The 22,519-nt window shown below is 41.5% G+C and overlaps 1 protein-coding gene across 4 annotated transcripts in view; it reads right to left on the minus strand.

Annotated features, from left to right (window-relative positions):
• Ankfy1 (ankyrin repeat and FYVE domain containing 1) overlaps positions 1-22,519 on the minus strand; it is a 76,344-nt gene that overhangs the window by 37,289 nt on the left and 16,536 nt on the right. For 2 of the 4 annotated variants that reach the window (XM_021657442.2, XM_060387368.1), the window contains exons 2-5: positions 16,418-16,610; positions 14,043-14,161; positions 7,667-7,802; positions 1,501-1,624 (exon numbers count right to left, since the gene is read on the minus strand). In XM_021657442.2, the coding sequence (XP_021513117.1) occupies positions 1,501-1,624; positions 7,667-7,802; positions 14,043-14,161; positions 16,418-16,610 (572 nt within the window). Of the gene's footprint in view, positions 1-1,500; positions 1,625-7,666; positions 7,803-14,042; positions 14,165-16,417; positions 16,611-20,038; positions 20,492-22,519 lie in introns of those variants that run through there. The other 2 variants (XM_060387369.1, XM_060387370.1) reach the window with 2 other exon arrangements.

A 22,519-nucleotide genomic window follows, 5' to 3' on the forward strand; every position in this document is an offset into this window, starting at 1 on the left:
CTAGGGGTTAAAAACAATGAAGTGTTAAAAACAACTGCCATTTATTAAGCACTTAGCATGTGTCAGGGACTTAACATTTTCCAACTAACTCAATCTTTGCTTCTTTTACAAGCGAAATATGTGAAGCCTACAGAGGCTAGAGAGCTCCCACAGTGTGACAGTGAGGAAATGGCTGAGTCAGGATCTCTATTCAAGATAGCCTTGCCCCCACCCTCTACCAGTCACAGCACTGCTGGGCCCCAGACACTGGACAGCTGACCATCAGTGCTGATCTTCAACAGGAACCATGAGCTCTGAGTCCTTTCCCTAAGCCTACAAAAATTTCAAAACAAATCAGAATACAACACACAATTCACCGAATCACAGTTGTTCTCCAGACTGCAGCCCTGTCAGCAAGAGGTTACCTCTCTGTTAGCAGGGATTGCTGCACATGCCTTTAATCCCAACACTTAAGAGCCTGAGGCAGGAGGTTTGTCATAAGTTTGAGGCCAATCTGAGTGAATTCCAGGTCAGTCTGAGCTATAGTGTGAGACCTTATCTTAAAGCAGCAAAAACAACCCCAATTTTCTAGTGGTATTAGGGATTAAATTAAGGGCCTTGTGCATGCTAGGCAAGCACTGTGCCACTCAGCTGCAATCCCAGTCCTTTAAAAATTTTCCAAGTTCCCCAGGCTGGTCCTGAACTTGCTTTGCAGCTCTGGCAGACCATGGATTCAGCCTCCTCCTGCTGTTACCCTCTGAAGTAGCCAGGGTAACAGGTGCACAAGCACTAAGCACACACAGGCCAGCTCTGTTAGAAGTTTTTTTCTTAGAATTTTAAAGTTCCTCCCATAACACTTTATACAAAACAATCACAAAAGTCGGCTCATAAAACAACAGATTATTTTATTTGTTTGTTCATTTAATGTCAGGAAAAAAAAAAAGCTCAGTTTGTAAAACCTGTGGTTAGGAGGAGCCAGGAGAACCCCTGGGGCTCACTGGCCAGCCAGTGATTAGTGAGTTCTAGACCAGTGAAAGACCCTGTCTCAAAATATGGTGGATAGTACCTGAGTAATCCCTCACTGTTCTCTGACCCCAACAAGAGCACATGTGCACCCACCCACCCACCCACGCACACACAACAACAGCAACAAAGAAATGTAAAAGCTGTTATTTATGATAAAAACCCAAGAAAAGCAGCTGACATTTAAGAAGGCCTCTTCTAGTGGAGAAACCTCTTCCACGGTCAGCTGAATGCTGGCTCACAGCTGATGCTGAAGGCAGGTGTTCCTTCTTGACGCCTGTTCCTGAACCTGAGCCACTTCTGCCTGTTCTACACCAGACCCTCAGCACACTTTCAGAACTGAAAAAAGCCTCACAGATCATCTAACCCAACTGCTTATTTTTCAAGACTGCGCGCCACAAAGACCAGGTGTCAGAGGGGTGGCTGTGAGAGCTCGGCTCACGCTGGAGTCACACTGCCGTGCGAAGGCTCTTCCACGCTACTCAACCTCTTACTCACCCAGTGACTTGCAATAATTTCGGCACAGTAGTTCATCAGTGTGCTGGCATTTAACTCCTCTGCAGTTTGATAGAAGCGAATACAGTTCCTAACATTCACCAGAGACATAACACCCTTTTCACATCTGTAAGAGATTAATGATGAACAGTATTAATAAGGCAAATACATTAATAAGTAAACCAAAGTTAATGACTACTGCACTTGGTATGTCTAGTAAAACTAAGGTGTAAGGCTGAGTACCATGCTTGGTAAGGAAGTATGGTTGGGCTCCTGTATCTTGTTTATGTGTGGATTTTAATACTGAAACCCATTTTTATTATGATTTTACTACAACTGTCATATACCATTCATTTCTGAGACAGGATGTCTACTATGCCAGCCCGGCTAGCTGTGAAGTTAGGTTCTTTTGGCCTCAGCCTTGGATTACACTGTGCTTTGACATCTTATACTAGACAATATGTAAGCAATGTTCTGAGCAAGTTGAAAATAACCTGGAAAAAACCCATGAAGCTTAAAACCTCAACAACCTCAAAAATAATCACAAGAAACCCATTGATCACATGCATAGGCCATTTTGAACTCAAGCACAAAACAGATTGGCTTCCGTTCTTTGGCACTGAATTTTATGGCACACGCCTGCAGATTCTAGACAGCGCTATTATGCTACCTTCATTGCTCTCAATGTTTCAAATATGAGGGTGTATGCTTAATAAGTATCCCCTTAAAAGTCCTCCCAAAAAGATACATTTGTATTTTGTATAGATTGTAATTCAGAGGGCTGGAGATATGGCTCCGAGGTTCAGACCACTGGCTGTTCTTCCAGAGGACCCAGATTTGGTTCCCAGTGCCCACATGCAAGTTCATAAGCATCTAACTTCAGTTCTAGGGGATCCAATGCCCTCTTCTGACCTTCATGGGTTCTGCACATATACAGTGCACACATATACACACAGACAAAACACTTAAACATGTACAATAATAATGATTAAAATAAATTAACAAATTACAATTCAGGGTCTAGAAAATAGGACAGTGGCAGAATGTTTGTGTAGGATGTATTTGTATTTGGGAAGCCCTGGGTTCAATCGTTAGCGACACTGGGGCGTAAAGGGTGAAGGGGCAGGGGCTGTGCTTGTGGACTGAATAGATAGCTAAGCAGCTAAGCACAGTTGTTCTTCCAAAGAACATGCCAGGTGGTTCAAAACTGCCTGTGACTCCAGTTCCAGGGGATTTGATACTCTCCTCTAGCTTCCCTAGGCGCCTGTCCCATACACACACAAGAGGACATCAACTATATCCCTACAGTACAAAGTTGTCTCCAAAGGACCTAAAGAGTTTATTTTGTGACAGAATTCCTGGTAAACTTATTGTGTCTTCCACAGCATAAGGCCTACTGAGAGAGGAGGCTAAGACATGGTCCTTTAAACCAGATTCAGCTCCAAAAGTAGCCACAGAGGCTCAATGGTAACCTAGTCATAGGCCCTGGTGTCTACCGTTTCTCTTTTCCACAGCCTCAACAAAAACTTTTTAATCATACAGCAGAACTTGGTGACAACAGAAAATGAAGTCTTTGTATGCCTGTCTCCTCTTCTGCAGCATAAGAGGTGTTGGGACTCTGGGTTTAAGACGAAGGGAAGCTAGACTTACTCCGCAGAGCACAAGACACTCAGATATGCACATTAAGTTTGTTTCCCCTCTACTCACATGCCTGCTTCTAAGGCCCTTCGTTCTCTTCCTGAAAACAGAAAAGGGACAAAGCAAACTTTAACGGTTGGGCTGGAGTGAAGGCTTAATGATTAAGAGCACTGGCTGCTCTTCCCGAGGTCCTTAGTTTAATTCCCAGCAACCACATGGTGGCTCACAACTATCTGTAATTAGATCTGGTGCCCTTTTCTGACATGCAGGCATCATACATGCAGGCAGAAAGAACATTGTATACATAATAAATAAATCCTTAAAAAAAAACTTTAACAGCTAATATTAAGGGACTTCAAAACTACTATAAACAACGAGTAGCAGATAATTCTCACTATCAGCAGATCAACATTATGTAACAGAAGGACAGAAGGACCACAAGAGTTAGAGAGGTAAGGAAGAAGGGGCAATGAGAGACCATGAGTGGAAACAGGGAAACAAAGCCACAGTACAGCAGACCTGGAAAAAAGAAAAAGCAAATTTTCAAACCTTACATGTTAAAGCAGGCCAAGAACAAGAACATAGCTGTTTTCCGTCAATAGGAATAGGCAACCATTTTATATCTGTCCATATGTGCTCTGACTTGGTACGAAGAAGCACCCCTCCCAGAGCACTTTAAAAATTAATTCACAGCCAGCTGTGGTCGCATACACCTTTAATCCCAGCACTCAAGAGCAGAGGCAGGCAGATCTTTGAGTTTGAGGCCAGCCTGGTCTACAGAATGAGTCCCAGGACAACCAGGCATACACAGAAAAACCCTGTCTCAAAAAAACAAAACCAACCAAAACAAAACCCTACAAGTTTCAGAATAGAGGCCCATACCTCAAATCTCAACACTTGGGAGGCTGAGGTAAGACTCTCAAGAGTTCGAAGACAACCTGGGCTACAAAATGAGTGCCAAGCAGCATGGGCATATAACACTACCTCAAAATTAAATCAGTATACTACCAAACCTCACTTTTCTGTGCCACTAAAGTCTCCAAGTACACAGCATCCCACAGCAATGGGCAACAATGTCACTGACCATAGCTATGGAGTAAGTGTTGAAGGAAAAAAAAAAAAACAAAAACAAAAAAACCTTTCTGATAGATGAAACTAGCAATGCCCAATATGATGGTCTTGCCATGCCAGTGTCCTACTAACAGGGGCCTCTGCATAGGAGGACCACAGAGAGTTTCAGCTCACATCGCAGGGCACCTTCACATTTGTCCACACAGTGGTCTGAACTTCCTTCTCACTGCCAAGGAACTTGAGCATATTTCATGACAATAAATGTTTTCTTAGAAATTACAAACAGGCCAGGCATGGTGGCACACACCTTTAATCCCAGCACTCTGGAGGCAGAGGCCAGCCTGCTCTACAAAGATAGTCCAGGACAGTAAGGAGCCAGGGCTGTTACAGGGAGAAACCCTGTTAAGAAAGAAAGAAAAAGGAAAGAAAGGAAAGAAGGAAGGAAGGAAGGAAGGAAGGAAAGAAAGAAAGAAAGAAAGAAAGAAAGAAAGAAAGAAAAAGAAAGGAAGACAGTCCATTTCCACTCACTTGAGTCCCCAGAATGCCACTGACCAATGGATTGCCTATAACTAGCACCTAATAAGATTTATACAGCGAAAGAACACATAATTTTATTTTACATTTTAAGTTCTCAGCTCAAACTTTCTCTCTGAAAAGTAGCAAGGCAGGCTAGTTTTCCTATGGAAAAATAATAGTTATTAGTCTATCTTTATAATTTTATATCCACAAAGCACACAAAAGCACAAAATAATCTATTTTGTTGTTGTTTTTGGTTTTTGAAACAGAATCTCACCATATAACCATGGTTGGCCTGGCACTCTCTTTGTAGACCAGACTAGAATGAAACTCACAGATCCATTTTCCTCTACTTCCAATGTGCTGGGAATAATGGCATGTACCACCACACCCAGCAAAGATATACTTATTTATTATTTTTATGTACATGTATTTATGTAAGTCCATATGCACCTAGGAACCCAACAAGGCCAGAAAAGGGCATAAGAACCCCAGAAAATGGAGTCAAAGCCATTTGTGCATCCTTAGGAACTAAACCTCAGTCCTCTCCAAGAACAATAAGGGCTTTTAATCTCTGAGACATCTTTCTAGCCCATACATCTCATTTTAAAAGTATAAATCAGGCAGCCCAAACTCCTGTCTGTTTTTCTTTTTTCTTTCTTTCTGGCTGTCCTGTAACTCGCTTTGTAGACAAGGCTGGCCTTGAACTCACAGAGATTCACCTGCCTCTGACTCCCAAGTGCTAGGATTAAAGGCATGTGCTATGCCCTTTTTGTATCAACTCATGTATGTGAGAAGTAGTAATTATTGAGAGAAAAAAACCCCACAGATGACCAATGTTGAGCTGTGGATGACTAACTTCTTCTTTATATAACTTAAGGTCTTCTAAATTGCATACATGGAACATGTATTTGTAATCAGGAGAGACACTGTCATTTTTATACATACTCTTTTTAACAGAGTTTTCTGATACTTTTTTTAAAAAGCCCTTCTTTTTCATCAAATTAAATGATAACATTTCCAAACCACCAGGACCTCTCTAGCACAGCAATTACTGCGTTGACTTCCCACGGAGCTGCATGTACTGGCCAGAGCCTGCGACTTAGCATCCTACAGGTGTCCCTTCTCCACCTGACAGCAGTGGGCACTCTGGGACCTCAGTAAACACCAGCACTCACTCCAATGCTGGTTTCTTCATCCCAGCTCTTAATAGTCATGATACCCACAACCTAATACCTACATCCAACAGTACAAATTTGAGCATTCAATAATGTCGATAGTTCAGAGGCTTGATCAATCAACAGACAAAAATATCTTAATTAAAGAATCCATTATACCAATTACAATTATCTATATCAATCCCAGAACATTTATTAAAGCAATTTATGAAGAGGAAGGGTGGACGAAACTGGGAGGAGACGAGGGAGGGTGCTGCAGCAGGGATACAAAGTGAATTGATTGTAATAAATACATATATAAATAAATTAAATTTTATTTAATAAAATAAAAAGCAATTTATAAGCAAGTCTGATATAAGAAATGAGAAAGTTTAGGCTATCTGGGGGAAAATATAAACAATCTAATTAAAATTAGTGTGAGTTTACTCTTAGGTAATTAAAAAATGCACTAAGCAAACATAATAGAGGACCCTAATATTTTATTTTATTTTTATTAATTACATTTATTCACTTTGTATCCAGCTGTAGCCTCCTCCCCAATCCCTTCCCAATCCCATCCTCCCTCCCTCTTCTTCTCCTATGTCCCTCCTCCAGTCCACTGATAGGGGAGGTCCTCCTCCCCTTCCATCTGACCCTAGTCTCTCAGGTCTCATTAGGACTGGCTTCATTGTCTTCCTCTGTGGACTGGTAAGACTGTTTTCCCTTCAGGTGGAAGTGATCAAAGAGCCAGCCCCTGAGTTCATGAAGGACCTCAATATTAAACTTAGTTGTGCTAACAGTGTAGCCTTATACAGCCTGGGTCTGTCTATGTTTAAATTAGATTTCTATATTAAAACAGTTCTCAGGCCAATGCCACTCATAGGAAGCTAGAAGGATTCTGTCTATGGATTCCTGTGGAACTGTGAGGCCATCCTAGAGGAAGACCCCCTCACAGTAAAAACAGAGCAAGAAGCTCCTGTAGCCAAATCTCTCTTTAATCTCCTGGGTGAGGGCAATAGAGCAACAAATAGACTATCTTGATGGCTGGAACCAGCACATCAACAACTCAGGGGAGAAGCCAATTTTTTTCCATGTACCCAAGAGAATAAAAGGAAATCATGAAGTATTACTGTAAAAAGATTCTTCATCAACCAAACTGGCCACCAAGGGCCACAACTACAACCTTCTGGACAAAGACTTCTGCCTGACACCATCTGATAAGCAATTTCTTTCCTACTGTTCTAAAATGCCAACTTGGGAGAGGAACAGAAAAATACACCACAAAAACATACCATGCTACTTTTAAAAAAGCAGTTAACGCAAATAAAGTAAGCATTTATTAATACTGGTACAAAACCTACTGAACCAAAAAGTACTGAGGACTCCTAGGTTAATTTAGGCACTAATGTGCTTCCCAAAAGGAGTGTCTGACCAAAGACTTCATCTGACTAGATAAATCCAAAGGCAGAATAAAATATTGAAGAAAATATAATGAAAGGCGAAGTCAAGAATCTGGTCGCTGGATTCTATTTGTTCATATCCAGTGGTTAGTTTACACAAGCACATAATGTCAGGTAACAAACAGAAGAAGACAGACAGAACAACAAACAGCACCAGCAAAATGTAGCTCACCAGTAACACAAAGCAAGGGGAAACCAGCCTCTCCCACATCACCTTTAAAGAACCCTAGCAATTACTACCACGGCAGAAGCTGCTTTCCCAGAGCTTGGCAGAAGTAAGCTTAGCTACCACCTCATAGGAGCTTGAACACTTCTGCTATGACTTGCCTCTCCCTAAGGAGCTGGAGCTGAAAGCGATTGGCCAGTTTCATCAACTCAGTCAGGAACACATCATCCTCTCTGAACTCTAACTCATCCGTATAGATCCAGCGAAGCATTGTCATTGTCACCTCAGGATTGGCATCTAGTTAGAAAAAGAAAGCAGATGACATGCTTAGGCCTTCTAGAGGTAACCCTAAAATCTGTGGTTAGAAAAAAAAAAAATTAGGTATATCGAACTCAAGGAAACACAATGTAACAGGGCCCACACCTTGGTATGCTTCCAGACCTTAGCACAACTGACACCATGACAAGGTGCTGTTTAGGCCCTGGAATGTAGACAGTAACACCTGACAAAATGAAAAAAAAAAAAAAAAAGTCCCTTGCTTTTTGGCTTCTACGATTCTGCTTCTGACTAACTATTCTTGCTAACCAAGGTATGTTGACCCCAGATATGGTTTTTATGCTTAAAATCCTACCCTGAGAAAGGCTCAGAAATGCATTTGGGTCTCAAACACCCAGTGAAATTGTAGGCCAACTTAAACAGTGTCCAGGTGATCTTCTCTGGTGAATACTTCCTAACAACACAGCCACTAAAAATGATGACTGTCTGACTCCAGGAAAAAAAAAATTGTTAGAACTTTTGTATGAGGAAACCATAATAGGTCAAATTCATTGGGAAAATATCTGAAGGAAAATATTTGAGAAATAAGATAAAAAAATAAAAAAAAATTCTTTCATTCATTCATTCATTCATTCTGAGACAGGGATTCTCTGTATAGCCTTGGCTGTCCTGGAACTCTCTGTAAATCAGGCTGGCCTGGAACTCAAGAGTTCAACCTACTTCTCTGCCTCCTCAGTGCTGGGATTAAAGGCATTCACCACCACAACTGCCTGGCTTATTTATTCATTTTTCATCACTTATTTGCAGTTTTGGGTGTTAGGAAGACTTTATTTTATGTGTATGGGGTTTTGCCTGCAGGTAGAGCTGTGCAACAAATGTGTCCCAGGCCTAAGGAGACCGGAAGGGAATGCTGAAGACCCTGGAACTAGAGGTACAGATGGTTGAATCCCACCACGTGGATACTGGGAATCAAACCCAGATTCTCTGGAAGAGCAGTAAACTTTCCACAGCAATTAAATATCCTACGCAAACAGTGTTATCCTACGCAAACAATAGGACAAATACACATAAGTGTGTTTCTTTAATAAGGAAGAACTGAATCAAAATGTTTATTTTTTGAAACAAAGTCTCTGACCCTGTAGCATGGGCTGGCCTGGAAGTAAGGGCAACATTCTTGTCTCAGCCACCCAAGTTTGTGGGATTACACACTCCGCTTACAAAATACCGAGTCCAAGAGAAAGTTGAAAAAAAACATAGTATATACACACATGAAAATCTGCAACAATTAAGATTATATAGATATATGCATGATAATGTATTTACAGCTGTTTTAAAAGCTAGGACTACATTTTGTATAGTCTCATTTCTCTCATACATATTTGAGAGTATAACTGTGCCACTGTGTGCGCACATATCTCTAAACATACTGTACACTCATGCAGCCCATCATCAATCCAACCAATCAATCAAAAACCTGGAAGGAGATAAACTAAAATATCAACTCAAGCATAATTCATGATTAATTTTTCTTTTAGCTAATCTTTACCTTGATTTTTATTTAGTAAATATATTTGTAAATTTTTAATGTTAAAGACTGTCTAGCATGCAAAAAGCCTTGGGTTGATCCCTAAATGATTAAAACCAGGTGTAATATGAACAATCGGAAAGCAGAAGGATCAAGTTCAAGGTCATCTTTGACTACATATTTTGAGTTCCAGGCAAAGCTGGACTACTAGACCCTGTCTCAAAAAGAAAAAAAAAAAAACCCAAAAAACAAAAAAACCCCAATACTGTTATTTCTATTAAATATTAAATCAGCTCTCAATTAGTCAGAGTATAGGAAGTGATATCCAGGAGACAAGCTAAAGCCACAGTTTGCATAAACGTCCTCTAAGAGTAGTTAATCCTGAACAAGTAGACTCCTAACAGTTCAACTCTTAAGCCCACTCAGACACACTGAAGAGAACTGGGAATGGACCCAGCATCTGCCCTTAACAAGTCCGTTACATTATTGTGATGCTCACTAAAGTTTGGGAGACTATAGTCAATTCTCAGTTATCAAGAAAAAATACAATAAGTCCCAGGAATACATTCTTAGTAACTGTGCAACAACAGATTAACTTTCACTAACTTTCTATTCCAACTATACATAGTGAGGAAGATGGGTTTGAAGGAAGCGCTGTTGAGCAGAACTGAAAACCTGATGTATTCAAAGATTAGATTAATGCCTGCTAAAACAACCAGATAGACAGGGGTGGGGCAAAAATAAACAATGCTGTTTCTTTTTTCCTTTTTCTTCCTCAGTAATGTAGTAATACCACTGAAAACTTTTCATTTCACTTTGTTTTTGATTTTTTGAGACAAGGTTATGTTAAGATAGCCCCAGCTGGCCTGGAGCTCATACGCTCCTAGCTCAGCCTCCTAAGTACTGGGATTACATGAATATGCCACCAACCCAGCTAAAATTTCTATCCAAAATCACAGTAAATGGAGCACTAAATTTTAAAGAATTGATAAAGTAGCATAAAGGAAAAAAGTATATACACACATATACATACAGAAACAATGAACAACATAATTATATTTAGAGAATACTACATCTACCTGATTCCTGGTACACACAGATGTGATCCCAGCACTCGAGACAGTGCAGGATCATAAAATATTTATTTATTATAGAACATAGGCAGAAGGATGATAAGCTGAACATCAGTCTAAACTGTATAGTGAACTCCACGCCAGCCTGGGTAACATAGCATGGCTGTACCTCAAATGAATGAATGAATGAATGAATGAATGAATGAATGGATGGATGGGTGGGTGAGTGAATGGATGGATGGATGGATGGTGGGGTGAGTGAATGGATGGATGGATGAATGGGGTAGAGGTCTAGCTCAGTGGTGGAGCGCTTGCCTAGCCTGTGGGATGCCTGAGTTCAAACCTCAGTATTGTTAATAAGCAAAGCACCATATCCAGTGACTGAAGTACATTCTCCTTCCAAATGCACACAGTATATTCCCAGAGACAGATAAACACTGAGTCATAAAACAACAGGGTCTCATAGAGCCCTGACCAGAATGTCACTGACAATGCACCAAAGTATATTTCGTGAGTCTCGCAACTGCTGGCATCAAAATTTTTGATAACTGAAGAATCAAAGGTGGTAGCCTACCCAACATCTTTCTAACAAATGTGAATAATTTTCAAATTTTTATCATCCTTTGTAATAGTCTTTGTAATACTACCATACATTTTGTGAAGAACACTTCATCAAATGGTTCTTGGAAATAATCCTAATTTTATTCTATAGGTGGTCAGAGATACGCAGCTGCAAAGATCCTATTTTTAAAAAGAAAAGCTGCAGCTCTGAGTGTGCACACATGGGCTGGGGCCTTATGGTAGAGACCCTGCACGCAGGCATTTTCACTCCAGGCGTGAATGGCGCATGCACATGCATCTGCGTTTATGTGTGTTTATTTGTGCTCACAAGGGAGAATTAAGGGCTTTAAGCCACGGCTACACAGAGAAACTGTCTCGAAAAACAACAACAACTAAAAGACACAAGAAACATGAAAGCTCTGTTCTCCTAAATCCAGGAGATCAACACCAATTCTTGCTCCTCAACACGGCTCAAGTGTACCCCTGATTAACCCAATTCAAATGTTTGCTGCAGCAAGCACACAGAGTAACTACATTGCTATATTCGTGGCCCTGGCCCAAAATGATTTGTCAACAGTCCATTACTTCCCCCAGAGTATGAGCTCGGGAGCAGGCACTGTATCACACTCATTCAGCTTTTCCTTTCCTGTCACTGCACATGGAAATAGACCTTCTACACTGGTAAGCCTCTGAACAGTCACTCACTTCCACCTTCCTTCTCTCTCCTAATGCTCCCGATCAAACCAGGGACGCACACATGAATACATGCATGCTAAGCAAGCAATCTACCAACGAGCGCTCCTAGCACAGTGTCCTCTGTTAATACCCCGACAGTCTCCATGTCATCATTCTTGCAATAATTACCAACAGCAAAGTTCATGAAAACTGTTTCATGCCTTGTTTTCAAGAGCAGTTAAGCAAATCCTAATCAATACTATTTCAGGTGAACTTTTGAAAGCAATGTTTTAAGTCCATTTACTTCCACATTTAGCCAAAACTATAAATTCACTGTAACATAAAACAATATCAGAAATTGAGAGATGGCTCACAGGTTAAGAGCACTGGCTACTCTTCCAGAAGTCCTGAGTTTAATTCCCAGCAACCACATGGTGGCTCACAACCATCTGTAATGGGCTCCAATTTCCTCTTCCAGTGTGTGTGAAGACAGATCATATACATAAAAAATAAATACAGTTTTAAAAAAAGCACAATATCAATATAAATAATTTGGTATATCTATTAAAAACATTTCTTAAAATTACTTGTGTCTGTGTACAATGAGCATACATGCCACGACGCTATGTAGGGGTTAGAGGACAACCTGATGTGGAGCTCTTTTCTTCTAGTATGTGGATCCTGGAGAGCAAATTCAGGTTATTAGGTTTGATGGTAAATGCCTTTACTCACTGAGCCATCTCCCAGGCCCTATGAAAATTCTTTTTAAAAAAGTTTACTACATATGCTTAAGGTCCCTAGCTTATTATTAGGAGATACACATATAGCTGGGCATGGAGGGTTCAGGACTAGCATGATCTATACAGTGAGACATCTCAAATAAGTAAATAAAGACATGCTCAGCAATTAAGAGCATATACTGCCTTTGTAGATTACCTGAGTTTGGTTCTCAGTACTCACACTAAGAGACTCACAACTATATACTAGCTCCAGCTTCAGGGAGATCTGTCTCCTTGGGTACCCATGCACACACTCATGTACCAACACACAAACACATACATACCAAAAATAAGTCAGGCTGGAGAGATGCATCGGTGGTTACAAGCACATTTTATTACTGCAGACCATCCAAGTTAGGTTCCCAGACCCGTATCAGGTAGCTCACAAGCCTGTTACTGCAGCCACAGGGAAATCTGATGCCTCCAAGGGCACTGTACTCTCATGCACATACCCATATACAGACACACACACAGAATGTAAAAAATAAAAATATTTAAAAAGATGAAATAAATCCTTTTTTAAAAGTTACCATAGTGAGCTGATCATGGTGGTATATTCACCTTTTATCCTAGACCTTAGGAGGCAGAAACAGATGAATACCTAAGTTTGAGGTCAGCCTGGTCCACAAAGAGTTCCAAGACATGGGGTGGAGGAGAAATTACCATGTTGAAACAAATGAACATTCACCATCTCTCACAAGTACTACTAAAATTCTAAACACTGACAGCCATCTTTTGGTGTTATAGAAAACTACCAGGCCAGAGAGATGGCCCACCATTTAAGACACTTGCCGCCAAGCCTGACAATCTGAGTTCAGTCAGCTGGAACCTACATGGTAGAAAGAGAGAACCGATTCCTACAAGCAGATCTCTGACCTACACACACACATACTCAAACACACATGCACACACTCAGTCACATACACACACAATATTTAGAGAAAAATAGTAAAAGCGGCAGTACACCTTTAATTCTAGTTGTCAAAAACCAGAAGTGGGCATATCTGAGTTCCAGGCCAGCCAGGGCTACATGAGTCCCTGTCTTCAATTAGTCAATACAAAGAATGACTGAGGAAGTGTTGTGGCATCAACTCTGGGATTCCACACACATAGACACATACCTACAAGGACATGTACATACACCACATGCAAATAAAAACAACAACAAATCAGCTCACCTGGCAAGATGACTCAGCAGGTAAAGATGCTTGCCATTCAAACAGAGAAACCAGAGTTCAATCCCTTGAACTCCACAAAGTTGGACCTCCAAACACATGTGTGCACATAATGATAATAAGGATGATAATAATTTTAAAGATACACGCTTATTGGTGTTATATTTTCTAAACCTAAGAACATAATAGTACTCCAATATTTATGACTTGTCATCCAAGGATTAACTATAACGGTGAAGAACAACCTGAGACTGGTGAGATGGAGAGACGGCTCAGCGGTAAAGCACCAGAAGATGTGGGTTCAATCCCCAGCACCCCAAGGTGGATCACGACCATCTGTGACTCCAGTACCAAGGGGTCTGACACCCTTTTCTCACCTCCTTGGGCACTGCATGAATGTGGTGCACAGACAGAAATGGATACATAGCTTGTCTTGTGTGGTGTTCGTTCTGTGTTCTGATAGTCAGACTCACCTGACAAGTCTAGCTCCTCCGTGGAAGACAAGTTGGACAGACTCCAGCTATCACTGCGGGCGGCCAGGACAAACTTGTGAGCACTGATGTGCCTGGCCCCAACCTTGATCTTCAAATCACTGATGAGGAAAATAGCCAAAGATATAGAAGGAAAAATGTCATCCTAACTAGGCAAGCTAGGATTCCCACCTGAATAAGAACATTAATATTATTCCCACATGGAATATGATTATCAACATGAATCTGCAAAAGGAAAAATAAATCACAGTGACATTTCCATATGCTGGACCATTCTCTTGTGTTGCTGGGACTATTTTAACTTCTACCTCAGTTCCATGGGATGCTCTACTCTCACATATATCTAACAGGATTCTTGTGGTGAACCTACAAGTTAAAGAGGATGATTACTAGTTATACACAAACGATAAGATGTCTTATGCAGAATGTACCAAAATCAAAACCAGCAGGGTAGGAAAGTGGACAACTAAGGCTGTGAGACTATGCTATTGCTTTGTTCCACAATAACATCAAACAATGCTAAAAAGAGGGACTATGAACAAATTAGTTCACACAAAGCAGTCAAGAAAACAAAACCTAATACCTAGACTCCTGTCTCCATCAAAATGTAGCATTTAGCAAAACTGCAACATTGGAGATGTAGTGGGAAAAGGATCAAAAATTCAAGGTTATCCTTAACCACAAGACAAGTTCAGGGCCATCCTGAGCTACAGAAATAAATAAATAACTACTATATTCCAGTAATTCCAATATTCAGGAAGAAGGAGGATCTCCGAGTTCGAGGCTAATCTGAGCTAAATAGCAAGTTCCAAGTCAGCCAGGGACACTTAGTGAGACGAACAAAAGGAGAGAGAGAGAAAAGGAAGGAAGGAAGGAAGGAAGGAAGGAAGGAAGGAAGGAAGGAAGGAAGGAAGGCAGGAAGGCAGGCAGGCAGGAAGGAAGGAAGGAAGGAAGGCAGGCAGGCAGGAAGGAAGGAAGGAAGGAAGGAAGGAAGGAAGGCAGGCAGGCAGGAAGGAAGGAAGGAAGGAAGGCAGGAAGGAAGGAGAGGAAGGAAGGAAGGAAGGAAGGAAGGAAGGAAGGAAGGAGAGGAAGGAAGGAAGGAAGCAAGGAAGGAAGGAAGGAAGGAAGGAAGGCAGGAAGGAAGGAAGGAAGGAAGGAAGGAAGGCAGGAAGGAAGGAAGGAAGGAAGGAAGGAAGGAAGGAAGGAAGGCAGGAAGGAAGGAAGGAAGGAGAGGAAGGAAGGAAGGAAGGAAGGAAGGAAGGAAGGAAGGAAGGAAGGAAGGAAGGCAGGCAGGCAGGCAGGAAGGAAGGAAGGAAGGAAGGCAGGAAGGAAGGAAGGAAGGAAGGAAGGCAGGAAGGAAGGAAGGAAGGAAGGAGCTGAAAACAATCAATCCTTGGTATGTGCCAACTATTCTAAGTATTAAACATCTACGACTTAATTTAATCTTTACTCAGACCCTAAAATGAATGGTACTGATCACCCCTTGTTGTAGATCAGGAACCTAAAGAGCCATAGCTTGAAGGCAATGCGCGAGTTAGTAGCTTCTAACAGACAAGGACATTGCTCATCTTTTGATTGGTCTGGTGTTGGTTCGTGCACAGGTGAGCATGCAGATGGTGTGCATGTGGAAGCCAGAGGAACACCTTTGATGCCATTCTTCGGCTGCCATCTACCTGTTACTGGGTCTCTCACTTCCCTGAATACGCCCTCTTAGGCTAGGCTTGCTGGGCGATGAGCCCCAGGCTCTGCCTGTCTCTGTCCTCCTGGTACTAAGATTTCAAGTGCCTGCCATCAGGTTCTAATTTTTTTCATATGGGTTCTTGGATCAAACTCAGGTTCTTGTGTACCTTACTGACATCAGCCCAGCTCTTATTTTTGTTGTTATGAAATGAAGGCTCAGTCTCAACATAGCCCACACTTAGAATGGACCTCACTACGTAGCTGAGGCTGCCCTCAAACTTTTGATAATCCTTTTAGTGTTCTCAGTACTGAGATTACAAATTTGAGCTACCACACCTGGTTCACTGCTGATAATTTTGATTAGAGAGAAGTAAATGTGGCAAGAAAATGAACGAGAAGCCAGAAGTGTAGGCAGGTCTAATTCTGTCTACCTCAGAGGCTCAAACAGAAGAAATCACAAGTTCAATGGCAGCCTGCCAACCTAGTAAGACTCTGTCTCAGAACAAGGGGGAAAAGAGCTGAGGATACAGCTCAGCAGTACAGCACTTACCCAATATATACAGAGCCTGTTTCAACCCCAAGGAGTACAAAACAAGAGAGAATGAGAAGACATTGTAATGTGTTTGACATGGCCAGAGAGGAAACAGAAGGTCCAGCTTCTGATTCCGGAGGCTCACCTGTACTGCTCCTGCTCATAGAGACCTGCCACTATGGCCAGCAGGCGGCTGATGAAAGACTCACTGCTATTCTCCTTGTTCGCTTGTGCGGCCAAAAGTGAGCATCTTTTCTCCGTCTCTGCCAGTTTCTTCTGCAGCTTGACATACTCTTGTCTTAGAAGCATCAAGTGCTTCTCCAACTTGGCCACCTCCTCTGCAAGAGAAACAAGGAAAGTTTACATTGCAGGTGCAAGGCAAACCACATTCACCACTCCCCCAGCCATGTGGTCTGTTTCTGCATAATCTGAAAGAATCAAGTATGACTTTGTGGGCTATCAAGATGGCTCAGAAAATAAAAGCATTTGCAAGCACAGCCTGAGGACCTGAGATTAATCCCTAGGATCCGCATGACAGAACGTGAGAACTTACTCCTCTGACTTTCAAAACAAACATTGTGACATGCATATGCCTACACACATACTCAACACACAAAATAAATAACAAAAAAATGCAATTGAAAAAAAAAAACCATGAAGTACTCTACTACCTGCAAGGCTCAAACAAGAGAAGTCACAAGCTCAACAAGCATGCGCCTTTTAGATAGTGATGGTGCCTATCTTTAAGCCCAGCACTTGGGAGGCAGATGCAGGCAGATTTCTGTGAGTTTGAGGCCAGCTTGGCCCACAGAGCAGGTTCCAGGACAGCCAGGGCTGCACAGAGAGACAGACAGACAGACAGACAGACAGACAGGGGTGGGGGGCAGTGAGATGGCTCAATAGATAAAGGCAGTTGCTGCTGAGCCTGACAACTTGAGTTTGATCCCTAGGACTCACATGGTGGAAAGAACCAACACCCCTGGGTTGTCCTCTGACCTCTACTCTCATATATGGCATGGGTCCAGACATGCATACTAAACACACAGATACACACATACAAAAATGTAAAAAGAATTAAATAAGCAGGATGTAAAACTCAACATTTTCTAATTCTAATTTAATGTAAATATTCACATGTGCAGAGTAAAAGGCAAATTATATTAGCAAATAACAAATCCTCCTGAAAATGACATCTTTTTTGTACTTTGTCATTTTATAGCAAATATGTCCTGCTTTCATAATTAGAAAAAGTGAAAAAAGAAGTGTTTTAAAAGATATACTTTAAATGCTAATACACTATGATCTTCATTCCCGTACACACATCATGTATATATGTGTCCACTATTTCTCCTCATTTAGAGTATGCACATTCAATAAATGCCTGGAGTACAGAAATGGATGTTCACCCATCTCAGGGATAAGTCAATATTCCCAGAAAAATAAAAACGAAAAGAATTTACAAGATGACGACATTAACATTTTTCCTAATTTTGCAATTATTTGCCCTACAAATATCGAAACCAAACATTTTTTTTAAAAAATATGTATTTATTTGCATATGTATGAGTTATTTGCCTGCATGCATGTACGTATGTAAGTAAGTAAGTATATATGTATGTATGTGTACTGCATGCATGCCTAGGTCAGGAGGGCACCAGATCCCCTAATAGTAAAGTTGAAGACAGGTGTTAGCACTATCGGTTCTGGGAACTGAACCCAGGTCTCCTGGGTTAAACAGCAAGTGCTCTTAACTGCTGAGCCACCTCTCCAGCCCCCCAAACATTTTCTTTTATTTTTCTTTTTTATCCCTCTCTTTTTTGTTTTTGTTTTTCAAGACAGGGCTTCTCGGTGTGGTCCTGGCTGTCCTGGAACATGCTCTACAAATCAGGATGATCTCAAACTCAGAGATCCACCAGCTTCTGCCAATGCTGGGATTAAAGGTGTGCACCACCACCACCAAAAAACAAAAAACAAAACAACAACAACGAAAACAGCTGGCTGGACTTAAAATTACACTGAGCACCTCGAGTTAGGCCCAGATCACTGGCTCTCAAGAGCTCATCATAGTGACTCAAGACTACTGACCTCCAAGGCAGAAATATTGAGCACAGAGAATGCAACACTAGCACGAGAAATACAAACTCCATCTCATAGAGCAGGGAGATATCAAGGTGGATAAAAAGAAAAATCTGACCCTAGAATTTAGTCTACATTCCAAACAATAAATGCAAATTTGCCTACTGAGATACTTGTCAAGACATTGCAACAAGAATGTTAAAACATCATATTTTGCTTACTTAGGGCCAGAATGTTTGTGACCTTGGGTTTAATCCTATGAATGTTTCTTTTATTCCTAAAGCCAAAAAATATACCTCATAAAACCACCTGACAATTTCATTTACTAAAGGAAGCTTTTTGCCTCCATACAATCTAACCTAGGCCTACAATGTTTTCAGCCTCTGAGCACATTCAATTCAGCTGTTCTGGCTCAAACTCCTCTCCCAGCTAATTTAGTCAATCTGGCTTTTCTCTTAGCCTCTGAATTGCTCTGCTTGGCCTCAAACTAACTCCAGCAATCTGCTCTAATCTCCTGGCTCCTTCTCATTCTCTGGCCTGAGTTCTCTCTCTGCAACCTGTCTCTCTATTACTGTCTGGGTAAAACTGGACCCTCTCTCCTCGTTCTCTGTGTTGCTCCCTTAAGTGTTCTCTGTTCTCGTGAGAGTTGGGCTTATCCTAGTCTGTAAAATCTTTCTTTGATTCATCACTTTTTCTGCCACTCAATTAGACAACACTTTCAAATAGGGATGCTTCGTTCTACAACCTTTACCTTTATTATTTGGGATTAAAGGTATGTATGTTCCACCACACATGAACCTAAGCTTTTCTTTATCTGAAAGTTGCTCTAAACCAGGCTGGCCTTGAAATGAGGTCTCCTTGCCTCTGTCTCCCAGATTACAGGCATGTTTGTATTGCAGCCAGATCACACAGACCTAGGTCTTTGGATGTGATCTCTTGACAGAGTAGCAATTTTCATTCTGAATTAAAATTCCTCTACACTTTATTCATTCATTTATCTATTTATCTATTTATTTATTTGCTTGTTTATTTAAAACAGGCTCTCTACATAGCCCTGGCTATCCTGGAAGTACATAGACCAGGCTGGCCTCAAACTCAGAGGTTACCCTGCCTCTGCCTCCTGAGTGCTGAGATTAAAGGTGTGTGCCACCACCACACCTAGTCCCTTCACTTAATCTTTAGATCTTGCTGTAAAGTATTTCTTTTAAGCAATGTAACTTAAAACACACAACCACCATACAGATCTCTAAGCCCAACTCTCTTGAGAAACCTGTACTCATGTCTTGGATGTGTGTCTTCTTTTTCCTAGGACTGCTTGCCCCTTACATCAGCATCTGCCCTTAAGCCATGTACCATCTCTTATATTTTTTTTTTAATTTTTTCTTCTTTTTGGGTTTCACATCATGCACTCCATTCCTACTTATCTCCCTATCCTCTCATATCTGCCCTTTGGCCTGGCAACCACCCTCAAACACACACACCAAAATACAAAGCATAGAAAACATCTCATTAAACTGGGTGCATGCCTGTGAGCCCAGCGCGCAGGTAGGCAGAGGCAGGTGGATAGCTGTGAGTTCAAGGCCAGCCTGGTCTATGTACTTCCAGGATAGCCAGGGCTACAGAGAAACCCTGTCTCAAAAAAAAAAAAAAAAAAAAAAAAAAAAAGGCAAGAAGAAAGAAAACATCTCACTGTGGAAGCTGCAGTGGGTCACAGTGTCCACACATTTTCTGCACACACGTCTTCACTTGTAAATGTTCATTGCAATGAGTCATTGGTCTGGTTGGAGATCTCTGGCTTCTACACCATCAATACTGGATCCTCACTGAGATTCCTCCTGGTTATCCTGCTGTTGCCCTGTGCTGTGGAGATCCTGCAGCTTGGAGAAGCAGGACTGGCCCTTTCACACAATCCAACCATTCACAGAGGATATAGATTGTGGGAGGGGCCAACTCTGAGCCCCGGATCTGGGCCTGGGTGGTGGCTGAGCTGGTCAGCCGCTGGTTCTCCCTTAGCCACTCCACAGGGCAAGTTCTTCAGCGCTGCTCTGGCTAGATCACCCAATGCTGCCGCCGACAGGAGGCAGGGTCAGCTCTCCTGCTCTCCTGCCCTAAGGGCCAGCTCACTGGTACCTACACCTCCAGAGCCAGCCCCACTGTGCTGCCCAGTCAAGGTGCAAGGCCCACTTTCTCAAGTGCTGCAGCCTGCCAGGGGCTGGGTCAGCTCTCCCCCACTCTCACCCTTGGGCTGATTAACCTAGACCTGCTTCCACTAGGTCTACTGTGCTGCCCAGGTGAGCTACAGGGCCCCCACTTTCCCAAGTGCTGAAGCCAGCGAGGGACAAGGCCAGCTTACCCACTCTCAAGACCCCAGAACCAGCTCTCCCAACCAATGAAGTATGAGGAGCAACGGGGCAGAGAGCATCGGGTTTGTCACCATAAGCATACAAGGTCTACCATGCAGGGCTGGCTCACGTGCAAGCCCACCACCAGCGGCAGCTCTGCTGTGCTGTCCAGGTGAGGTGCAGCGCCTGCTCTCCCATACTGAGCTATAGTAATCAAGACAGTATACTACTGGCATCAACACAGATTTTAGAGAAATGCAATACAAACAACAAAAACCCTTAAGAACAGACCTTCACAAGCACAGCTAATAGCTCAGCAACAGTGGCACAATACTTCAATAAGCAAGAACAGTCTTGAGCAAATTGATAGCCACATGAAAACACAAACACCAACTTTTATCTCGCTGTATACAGAAATGAACTCAAAATAACAGAATGAACCTATAGAATATATGCCTAAAAAACACACACACAAAAAAAGATTAGCTTCCCATTAGGCAAAGATTCATTTTTTCACTTTTTACTTTTTTGAGACAGGGTCTTACTATGTAGCCTTGGCTGACCTTTAACTCACTATGTATCTATCAGGCTGGACTCTAACTCAGAGACATTTGAATGCCTCTGCCTCTTAAATACTGACATTAAAGATATGTCACTGGGCTCTGCAAAAATGTCTTAAACTGGACCAAAAAATTATTTACAGGAAAAAATTATAATCTGCTCTCTATTTTTTATATTTTCTAACTTATTTGTTAAAATTCTTTCAAAAGACACAAGAATATGAAAGTTAAGTCAAAGACTGTAAAAAATACCCAATAAAAACTTGTGGCTTAACCAGACAACACACTAAAAGTGGGGGGAAGCACTTAGCATACTTCAAAGAAAAGAAATATTTGGTAAACATAAAAAAAGAGAAAAACAAACACAAAAATTAAAAATATGGACACAGAAAAGAATAATTAAAAGCTTCTTAGGCTGTTGATGGGAATATGAGGGCACAGTGACTGTGTAAAATGGTCTGACCAAAGAAATATCATCTCAGGGAGGTGCCTGGGAAGTTAAAGAGAGACTAGTCAGCAATGTTTGTGTGACCTTCCTCAAGGGGAAGGTGGAAGGAAGGGTAATGTCTAACATTCAAAGACAGACACTTTCCAAGTCAACTCATTTAATCACAGCAACAACTTAGCACTGGATATCACTATTCCTGTCTAACCGCTGAGCAAAAGCAGTTTCAGACAAGTTAACTGACTTGCCTCAGGTCACTCAGAAAGCAAGTGCTAAGCCAGGACAATGTCTTTCCCACCCTGCTGCCTACCTCAATTCAGGTTCCCATGAGTCCCAAATGACATCTGGCTGATGTCATTTTCCAACAAGCTTGTTAGAAAGTGCAACATATGCCCACATGAAGACCTGTATCTAAACATTTAATAAAGTTGTACTCACAAAAACTGCAAACATCTCAAAATCTAGTTGGAAAATGGCTACAATTGTTAGACATGCACACAGTGAAATACTCCTTGCTAATAAAAAACAATAATGCAATAGCGGGAGGGGCATAGGAGAAGAAGAGGGGGATACAGCTGAGGTACAAAGTAAATAAACTGTAATTAATAAAAATAAAATAAAATTAAAAAAATAATGCAATTATTCATTAAAAATTGCATTATTCATGCAAAAATTCACATAGCACTGTGTTAAGTGAAAGAAAAACCAGACATACTACACACTGCATGATTCCACATGAACACAAGGGTGGACTACAGATAAGGACAGAAAGAGTGCCAGAGGCCGTGTGCTTGGGAATGATTTCAAAGAAGCTCAAGGTAACA

The sequence above is a fragment of the Meriones unguiculatus genome, chromosome 7 (genome assembly GCF_030254825.1).
Source record: "Meriones unguiculatus strain TT.TT164.6M chromosome 7, Bangor_MerUng_6.1, whole genome shotgun sequence".
NCBI classification, from domain to species: domain Eukaryota; kingdom Metazoa; phylum Chordata; class Mammalia; order Rodentia; family Muridae; genus Meriones; species Meriones unguiculatus.